This window comes from Carcharodon carcharias, chromosome 18 (assembly GCF_017639515.1).
Source record: "Carcharodon carcharias isolate sCarCar2 chromosome 18, sCarCar2.pri, whole genome shotgun sequence".
Classification (NCBI taxonomy): Eukaryota; Metazoa; Chordata; class Chondrichthyes; order Lamniformes; family Lamnidae; genus Carcharodon; species Carcharodon carcharias.
In genome coordinates, this window is record NC_054484.1 from 82,686,193 (window position 1) to 82,696,653 (window position 10,461).

The window sequence follows — 10,461 nt, forward strand, 5'->3', positions numbered from 1 at the left end:
AGGCCAAAATGTTCAATGTGCAATGTTGTAGCTGTAACAGATAGGAAAGTATGAGAACGTGGAACAAGTAGTTTCATTTTAAAAAATTGTATTCCAGGATCCTAACACTCCAGTAACCCGCCAGCCATTTATAGAACCATGTACATCATTCGGGTAAGTACCTTACAGTGGGACACCCACACCACTATTGTTGCCCATCACTGTCCTTTGACCTCAGCCACAGTGGTCAGCTGATGAATATAAGTTGTCTTTTTACAAACAAGGTGGTGATGGAGTTGGGAAAACCTTTCTCTCCAGAGCCAGATTCTGCACCTACATGGCGACTGTTAGCAAAGCAAAAAATTGAACATAAAACTGCATTTATATTGTTGCCTTAAAGATGGTAAAAACGTCCCGAGGCACATCAGAGGAGTATAAGAGAAAATTTGGTACGAAGCTTGCATCTGGGGACATTAGTGCAGGTGTTAAAGGGGCATATTTTAAAGAATGACTTCAAGAAGGAGGGAGAGATTTACAGAGGGAATTAGTTCAGGATCTAGGCAGCCGAAGGCAAGACCACAATGATGGAGCCATTAAGATTGGGGTGCTCATGAGACCAGAATTGGAGAACTGTAGAGATCTCAGGGGTGTTGAAGGGTCGGAGGAGATTAAGAAGATAGTGAGGACAGGGCCATGGAGAATTTTGAAAACAAGAGTGAAAATTTTAAAGTCATGTTGTTGCTGGACGGGAAAGCAATACCAGAGAGCAAGCACTGGGATGATATTTGAGCAGGATTTGGCAAAAGCCAGGATTTGGGCAGCTGATGGGCAATGTCAACAGATGAGTGACCAAAATTGTGTCAACAGAAAATAAGGTTTATAGACATGGGATGTGGGCATTGCTGGCTAGCCAGCATTTATTGTCCACCCCTAATTGCACTTGAGAAGGTGGTGGTGAGCCGCCTTCTTGAACTGCTACAGTCCATGTAATGCAGGTACACCACAGTGCTGATGGGAAGGGAGTTCCAGAATTTTGACCCAACAACAGTGAAGCAACGGCGATATAGTTCCAAGTCAGGATGGTGTGTGACTTGGAGGGGAAATTGCAGATAGTGATGTTCCCATGCATCTTCTCCTTTTGTCCTTCTAGGTGGTAGAGATCGCAGGTTTAGAAGTATTCCATCACACTCCTGACTTGTGCCTTGTATATGGTGGACAGGCTTTGAAGTGAGTTACTCGCCACAGAATTCCCAGCATCTGTCCTGCTCTTGTAGCCACAGCAGTTATATGGCTGGTCCAATTCAGTTCCTGGCCATAGTAGCCCCCCAGAATGTTGATATTGGGGGATTCAGTGATGGTAATGCCATTGAATGTGAATGGGAGATCATTAGATTCTCTCTTTGTTGGAGATGGTCAATGCCTGGCATTTGTTTTTCATGAATGTTACTTGCTACTTAGCGGCCCAAGCCTGAATGTTGTTCAGGTCTTTCTGCATATGAGCACAGACTGCTTCAGCATCTGAGGAGTTACGAATGGTGCAGAACATTGTGCAATCATCAGAGGACTTTCCCACTCCTAACCTTACGATGGAGGGAAGGACATTAATGATGCAGCTGAAGATGTTTGGTCCTGGGATACTACTCTGAGGAACTCCTGCAGTGTTGACCCAGGACTGAGATGAATGACTTCCTACAACCACAACGATCTTCCTTTGTGCTAGGTATGACTCCAACCAGCCAAGAGTTTTCCCCCTGATTCCCATTGACTCCACTTTTGCTAGGGCTCCCTGATACCACACTCGGTCAAATGCTGCCTTGATCTCAAAAGCAGTCATTCTCACCTCACCTGTTCAGTTCAGTTCTTGTGTCCATGTTTGGATCAAGGCTGTAATGGGGCCAGGAGCTGAGTGGCCCTTGCGGAACCCAAACTGAGCATCAATGAGCAAGTTACTGCTGAGTAAGTGCCATTTGATAACACTCTTGATGGCCCCTTATATCACATTACTGATGATGGAGAGTAGACTGATGAGGCAGTAATTGACCGGATTGGATTTGTCCTGCTTTCTGTGCTTGGAACATACTTGGGCAATTTTCCACATTGCTGGGTAAATGGCCAGTACTGTAGCTGTGCTGGAACAGCTTGGTTAGTGGAGCAGCTAGTTCTGGAACACAAGTCTTTAGTACTATAGCCAGAATATTGTCAGGGTCCATAGCCTTTGCAGTATCCAGTGCCTTCAGCCATTTCTTAGTATCACGTGGAGTGAATCAAATTGGCTGAAGATTGGCATCTGTAATACTGGGGACCTCAGAAGGAGGCTGAGTTGGATCATCCACTCAGCACCTCCAGCTGAAGATTCTTGTAAATGCTTCAACCTTGTCTTTTGCACTGATGTGCTGGGCTCTCCCATCATTGAGGATAGGTATATTGTGGAGCCTCCTCCTCCAGTAAGTTGTTCAATTGTCCACTACCATTCACGACTGGATGTGGCAGGACTGCAGAGCTTAGATCTGATCAGTTGGTTGTGGGACGGCTTAGCTCTGTCTGTCATTTGTTGCTTCCGCTGTTTGACATGTGAGTAGCCCTGTATTGCAGCTTCACCAGGTTGACACCTCATCTTTAGATATGCCTGGTGCTGCCCCTGGCATACCCTCCTGCATTCTTCATTGACCAGTGTTGACCCCCCCAGCTTGGTGGTAATGGTAGAGTGGGGAATGTGCCGGGCCATGAGCTTACAGATTGTGGTTGAGTACAATTCCACTGGAGATGCAGTTGCTATGCACAGATAGGTAAGTATGGAACCAAACAAGGGTAGTTGCAACAAGTTGTACACTAGAGAAGGGGCGGAGGATGAAAATGGTGTGGTCAGTCAGGACAAAGATGGGAGAAAGGTCAAGGAAAATGAGCAAGAATAATGGTACCATGATCACAGTCACAGAAATTATAGTTGTAACTTTGGTTAGGGCCATTTTGGTGCCATGGGAGTGATGGAAACCTGTTGGATAGATTCAAACAGGGAGTTGCAGGAAAGTTGGGCATATGGACATGGATTTGGGAAGAACAGAGTTAGTGTTCAGTTCCATGACCTTTCATCGCTGACCTGAAACGTTAATTCTGTTTTTCTGTCTCCACAGCTGCTGTCCGACCGGCCGGGCATTTCCAGCATTTTCGGTTTTTATTTCAGATTTCCAGGTATTTTGCTTTTGGGTGGATTTGGGAGCTAGCGGTGGAGGTCCCTATCTCTGTAACCTCCTCCAGCCCTGCCATCTGAGATTTGCTAAGTTGAGCTTCTGACCCGATGCCCTCTCCATCACGATCACAACTTAGATCTACCTCTGTAACACCACCCATCTCCACTGCTATCTCAGCCCATCTGTGGCTGTAACCCCCATCCGTGCTTTTTGTTTCTCCCAGACTCAACTATTCCAATGCCTTCCTGGCTGATCTCCTGTCTTCCCATCTCTGTAAATTTAATCTTGTCTAAAACTCTGTTGTCTGTATTCCAACTCATACCAAGCCTAGCTCTTCCATCACTTTGTGCTTGCTGGCCTAGATTGGCTCTTGCTCCAGAAATTTCATAAATTTCAAATTTTCATTCTTGTGTTCAAACCTCTCCTTGTTCCTCATCTTCATAACTTCCTCTAGTCTGACAAACCTCCAGGATCTGTGCACTCCACCAATCCTAGCTTCATGTGCATCCCATATATCTATCACCTACACCATTTTCACTGCAAAAATATACTTTATTCATAATATTTGTCAAGGTACATTACCTCATTGTTCAAAGTGAAACTCACTTGCTAATCAGTTTTTCATTTTGGACACTGGTGAGGGAGATGGTTCCTCAGGGGTATGCAGCCAGAGCCAAGTCCGTGGCACCATGGGTGACTCAGCTGCACAGGATGGGAGGAAGAAGTATGGAAAAGCAATAGTGATAGGGGCTTCATTACTTAGGGTAACAGACAGGCTTTCTGCGGCTGTAGATGCAACTCCAGGGTGGTATGTTTCCTCCCTTGTGCCAGGATCAAGGATGTCACAGAACAGCTACAGAGCATTCTTCTTGGGGAGGGTGAACAGCCAGAGGTCATGGCCTACATTAGTATCAACAAAACAGGTAGGAAGAGGGATGAGATACTGAAAGCAGATTTTAGGGAGTTAGAAAAGAAATGAAAAAGTAGGACCTCAGAAGCAGTGATCTCAGGATTACACCCAGTGCCACATGCTAGTGAGCATAGGAATAGGAGGATTGAGCAATTGAACACATAGCTGGAGAATTGGCATAGGAGGGAGCTCATCGGATTTCTGAGGCATTGGGACTGGTTCTGGGATAGATGGGACCTGTACAAGATGGATGAGTTGAATCTTAGCAGCACTGGGACTAACAACCTTGCGGGGAGATTTGCTAGTTGAGGAGGGTTTAAACTAGATTAGCAGGGGGTTGGGAATCTGAGAGGGAGCTCAGATTGGAGGGGAAGCAAAACTGGTCACAGGAAGTAGAAAATAGTCATTTGGTAGTACAGAACTTGAGTATTGCTGAAAAAAGAGACTTGTTGAAGCTTTTCTTCTTGCACTCATCAGGACACTTCACAAGAAGACCAATATAAGGGGAAAACAACAAGTTATACTATATGAGAAGAGAGTGCTGGCAAGTGAACTCTGATTGGTAGAGGCATTGCCATGTAACAATTGATAGTGACTGACTGTTAACTGCCAAGCATTATTTGAAATTTAAACCAGGCTGCTTGACCCTGATTGGTCAAGACATTGCCCTGAGGAATGAGTCAGCGAATGGCTGACACTTATTTTGTTTAGCTGAAACAGGCGCAATATGTTTATGTTCTTTCTGTCTGCAAAGAACAGAGCCCTGTGTATTAATATATGTAGCTTCCAGTACACGCAAATGCACCACATGGTAACCTGACTGACAATCTTAAATTGGTTGTCAGCATAATTCTTAGCACACTGAGGATTATTTAATAAATATTGAAGTAGAAAAGTAGTAAGCGAAATTAGAAGGCAAACAAAACAAAGGCAAGCATCAAATAGGATCAGACTGTGGAAAAATGTTAAAAAGACAAAATTAAGGGCAATCTATGTGTAACATTCGCAACAAGATAGATGATTTGAAGGCGCAAATAGAGGTAAATTGTTATGATTCAATTGCCATTACAGAGAAGTGGTTACAGGGTAACCAGGACTGGGAACTGAATACTCAGGGATATTCATCATTTAGAAAGGATAGACAGAGGAGAAAAGGAAGTGGGTAGCACTTAATAATGGGCAGCTTCAATTTAGAGTGGGTGAACCTAATTAGCACTAATATCATGGAAGATGAATTGCTGAAGTGTGCCCGAGATGAGTTTCTGGAGTAGTAAATTGAGGAACCAACCAGGGATCAAGCTGTTTTGTATTTATTATTATCTAATGAGAAAGGGCTAATTTATAAGCTTGCTGTAAAGGAGCCATTAGGAAATAGTGACCATAATATGATAGAGTTTTACATGAAGTTTGAAAGTGATATAGTTCATTCTGAAATTAAGGTCCTAAGTCTGAACAAAGGAAATTATGAAGGTATAAGGGGCAAGTTGACTATGGTGGATTGGAAAAATACAGTAAAAGATTTGACAGTAGACAGATAATGGCTAGTATTTAAAGAAGTTATACATGGTATACAAAAGATATACATTCCTCTAGGACACAAAATCCCAGCAGAAAAGGTGAATCAACAAAAGAAATTAAAGATTGCATTACATCAAATGAAGTGGCTTATAAGGATACCAGAAATAGCGACGATTGGGAGCAATTTAGAAACCAGCAAAGGATAACCAAGAAACTGATAAAGAAAGAGAAAAGAGAATATGAATGTAAGCTAGCAATTAACATAAAGGCAGACTGTAAAATCTTCTTTAGGCATTTGAAAAGGAAAAGATCAGCAAGGATGAATGGGTACATTACAGGTGGAGACAGGAGAATTTATAATGGAGAATAGGGAAATGGTGGAGAAACAAAACAATAATTTTGTACTCATCTTCATGAAGGAAGACACCAAAACTTTCCCAGAAACACTAGAGAACAAAGGGACTTGTGAAAATAAGGAACTGAAATAAATTAGTATTAATAAAGAGGTAGTACTCAAAAAATTAATTTGATTTAAGGTTGATGAATCCCCTGGACCAAATAAGCTGTATCCCAGGGTGCTGAAGGAGGTGCTATAGAGTAAATGGATGTATTGGTAGTTATCTTTCAAAATTCTATAGGTTCCGGAAAGGTTCCTGTGGACTGGAAAGTAGCAAATGTAACCCACTATTTAAGAAGGGAGGGAGAGAGTAAACGGAGAACTACAGACCTGATGGTTTGATATCAGTAGTAGGGAAAATGAATAGAATCTATTACGAAGAATGTGATAACTGGACACATTTCAAACAGCTTATATTTCACCTCATTTCTATTTTTCTTTAGTTCTGATAAAGAGTCATACGGACTCGAAATGTTAACTCTGTCTTCCTCTACACAGATGCTGTCAGACCTGTTGAGTTTTTCCAGCTATTTTTGTTTTTGTTTCAGATTTCCAGCATCCACAGTATTTTGCTTTTAACTTAAAAAATAATGATATGATTAGGCAGAGTCAACCTGGATTTATAAAAGGGAAATCACGTTTCACAAACTTAGAGTTTTTTAAGGATATTGCTTGTAGCATAGATAAAGGAGAACCAGTGGATGTGGTGTATTTGGATTTTCAGAAGGCTTTCGATAAGGTCCCAGTTAGTAAACAAAATTAGAATACTTGGGACTGGGGATAATATACTGCTATGAATTGAGAATTAGTTATCAGACAGAAAACAGAGAGTAGGAATAAACGGGTCATTCTGAGGATGACAGGCTGTTACTAGTGGGATACCGCAAGGATCAGTGCTAGGACCACAGCTGTTCACAATCTATATCAATGATTTGGATGTGGGGACCTATTGTAATACTTATGTCCTAATATTGTAATATTTTTAAATTTGTTGATGATAAAAAAATTAGGTTGGGAATGTAAGTTGTGAGAGGATGCAAGGAGGCTTCAAGGCTTCAAGCCTGCATAGGCTACGTGAAAGGGCAAGAACATGGCAGATGGAATATAATGTGAATAAGTGTGAAGTTATTCACTTTGGTAGAAAAAACAGAAAGGCAGAGTATTTCTTAAGTGGTGAGAGATTGGGAAATGTTGTTGTCCAAAGGGACCTGGGTGTTCTTGTCCATGAGCCATGACTAAAAGCCATGTTCTCTATTAACTTACTGATCCAACCTGTAGCATGCAGGTGCAGCAAGCAATTAGGAAGGCAGATGGTATGTGGCCTTAATTGCAAGGAGATTTGAGTACAGGAGTAAAGATATTTTGCTGCAATTGTATCGAGCCTTGGTGAGACCGCACCTGGAGTATTGTGTACAATTTTGGTCTCCTTATCTAAAGGAGGATGTACCTGCCATAGACAGAGTGTAACGGAGGTTCACCAGACTAATCCCTGGGATGGTGGGATTGAGGAGGAAACTGGGTCTGTATTTTCTAGAGTTTCAAAGAATGAGAGATGATCTCATTGAAATTTACAAAATTTTTACAGGGCGTGGCAGGGCAGATGTGGATAATGTTTCCCCTGACAGGTGAGTCTGGAACCAGGGGACACAAACACAGTCTCAGAATAAGGGGCATGCCATTTAGGACTAAGATGAGGAGGAATCTTTGGAATTCTCTACCCCAGACGGCTGTGGAAGCTCAATCATCGAGCGTGTTCAAGACAGAAATTGATAGATCTGTGGAGACTAATGACATCAAGGGAAATGGGGATAGTGGGAAAAAATGGCTAGGGATAGATGATCAGCCATGATCTGTTTGAATGGCAGAGCAGAATTGACAGGCCAAATGGCCTACTCCTGTTCCCATTTCCTATGTTACGTCACTCCTTACAAACCTACTTCTTTCACCAAGCTTTTGTCATAATAGTTCCTTGATTTGGTGCCAGATTTTCTTTGATAATGCTCCTGTGAAGCCTCTATTGAGTATTTTCCCACATTAAAGGTACCATTTAAATGCAAGTTGTTGTCGTTACTGTGTAGTCTATCTGTCTGCTTGTCCTAGTCTGCAAATCAGGATGACATTTGAGAAGGAACATGTGATTTCAGCCACATCACAACTGGCAGACATTGCCAGAAACTCATTGTATTGTGGATCATTGCTGTAATGTGCAGGTATGAATAGCTAGAAATGTTTTTAGACAAAGTAGGTTCTTAGGAGTTGCATATGTGAATGAAGTTAGCCATGGCTCAGAGATAAGTAGCACTCTCCCCTCCATGTCAGAAGATCATGGCTTACAAGGTACAGTAAGTTGTGCAGGTTGGATCAGTAAGTTAAAAGGGAACATTGAAGGATTAAGGAAATGGAAACAACTGTGGCAAAAGGAGTTTAATGTGGGCGTGTGTGAAGTCATCCAAGAAATGCAAATCAGAATATTTCCTTAATGGACATTAATTGAGAACTGTAGAGTAGCAAAGTGTGTGGCTATGCACACAAATCACTAAAAGTTAGTTAAGAAGCACAAAAAGCAGTCAAAATCTTGAATGGAATGTTGGCCTTTATTTCAAGGAGGTGGAATTATAAGTGGTGGAATTAACTATGAAGCTATATAGAGCACTTGTTAGATTGCAATCTGGAACATTACGTTCAGTCCTGGACACCACACCTCAGGTAGGATATATTGGTCTTGGAGGAGGTCCAGCGCAGACTCACCAGGCTAACAGAGTTGCATTGTGAGGACTGGTTGTATTAACCTGGCTTGTATTCCTTTGTATTTAGAAGGTTGAGGGATGTTATGATCAAGGTGTTCCAAATGTTGAAAAGTTTTGATAGGTTTTATGCACCCACCCCATTCCTGGAGGAATCCAGAATAAGAAGGGAACAATTTTTAAAATTTGAAGCCAGGTCATTCAGGAATGTTGCATGCTCTGTTGAGACACTTGAGCACTATTCTAGGGTGATATTTCAGTGCAGTACTGAGGGAATGCTGTACTGTCAGAGGTGTTTTTCGAACATTAAACTGAGGTTCTGTGTGCTCAAACAGACTGGTGTAAAAGATTTCACAACACTTCAAAAAACTCTTCCAATCCTTAATCAACACTATAATGGAATATCCGATCACATGCTGTGTTAAAAATTGCAACCTTACATCCACATTTCTAAAGTACTGAGGCTTCTCTCCTGGTGCCCCGCAGAAAGCAATGAGATTACTCAACCTCTTTTATTGCTGTTAGAGGACACCAAGGAGAACTCAACTTCTTTTTATCACAAAGATAAATACTGCAGATGCTGGAAATCTGAAACAAAAATAAAAATTTTTATATTTCCTCAGTTCTGATGATGATACGGACTCGAAACGTTAACTGTATTTCTCTCCGCAGATGCTGTCAGACCTGTTGAGTTTTTCCAGCTATTTTTAGTTTTGTTTCTTTTTATCACGGATCCTTTTACATCCACCAGAGAGGGAAGATTTTGAAAGACGATACTTCAGACAATGCAGCACTCCCTCAGTGTCAGCCTGGGTTCTGTGCTAGAGCCTGTGAAGTGGGATTTGAATCCACAACTTCCTGCTTCAGTGAGGAGAATGACACTTGCTTTTCCTTTCCTTCTCAGCGGCGCTTGATGGATATGAGGTGAACGTTTCTGTATTCCACCTTGGTTTGTCAGTCCTGGAGCAGGAGGTGGAGTTTGTTAGTGTGGGGAGGAGCCGGATTGACACTACGACCTGTTTATAAGTGGCGGAGCGGAGCTCAGACCGGGAGTGGAGCTGAAACTGAGAGTGATACCGACAAGTAGGAGCATAGCTCAGACCGGGAGTGACACCGACACCAGAAGCGGAGCTCAGACCGGGAGTGACACCGACACCGGGAGTGGAAATCAGATCGGGAGTGACACCGACACCAGCAGCGGAGCTCAGACCGGGAGTGACACCGACACCAGAAGCGGAGCTCAGACCGGGAGTGACACCGACACCGGCAGTGTAAATCAGATCGGGGGTGACACCGACACCAGCAGCGGAGCTCAGACCGGGAGTCACACCGACACCGGGAGTGTAAATCAGATCGGGAGTGACACCGACACCAGAAGCGGAGCTCAGACCGGGAGTCACACCGACACCGGGAGTGTAAATCAGATTGGGAGTGACACCGACACCAGCAGCGGAGCTCAGACCGGGAGTGACACCGACACCGGGAGTGTAAATCAGACCGGGAGTGACACCGACACCGGGAGTGTAAATCAGATCGGGAGTGACACCGACACCAGAAGCGGAGCTCAGACCGGGAGTGACACCGACACCGGGAGTGTAAATCAGATCGGGAGTGACACCGACACCAGAAGCGGAGCTCAGACCGGGAGTGACACCGGGAGCGGAGCTCAGACCGGGAGTGACACCAACACCGGGAGTGATCCCAGGCTGATACGCGGATGAAGAA

At 43.3% G+C, this 10,461-nt stretch overlaps 1 protein-coding gene across 1 annotated transcript; it reads left to right on the top strand.

Annotated features, from left to right (window-relative positions):
* The first annotated feature begins 8,317 nt into the window (after window positions 1-8,317).
* Window positions 8,318-10,457, top strand: LOC121290469 (putative per-hexamer repeat protein 5). The gene is made up of 2 exons (XM_041210908.1): window positions 8,318-8,334; window positions 9,764-10,457. The coding sequence occupies exons 1-2, from the start codon at window positions 8,318-8,320 to the stop codon at window positions 10,455-10,457; spliced, it is 711 nt and encodes a 236-aa protein (XP_041066842.1).
* The last annotated feature ends 4 nt before the right edge of the window (window positions 10,458-10,461 follow it).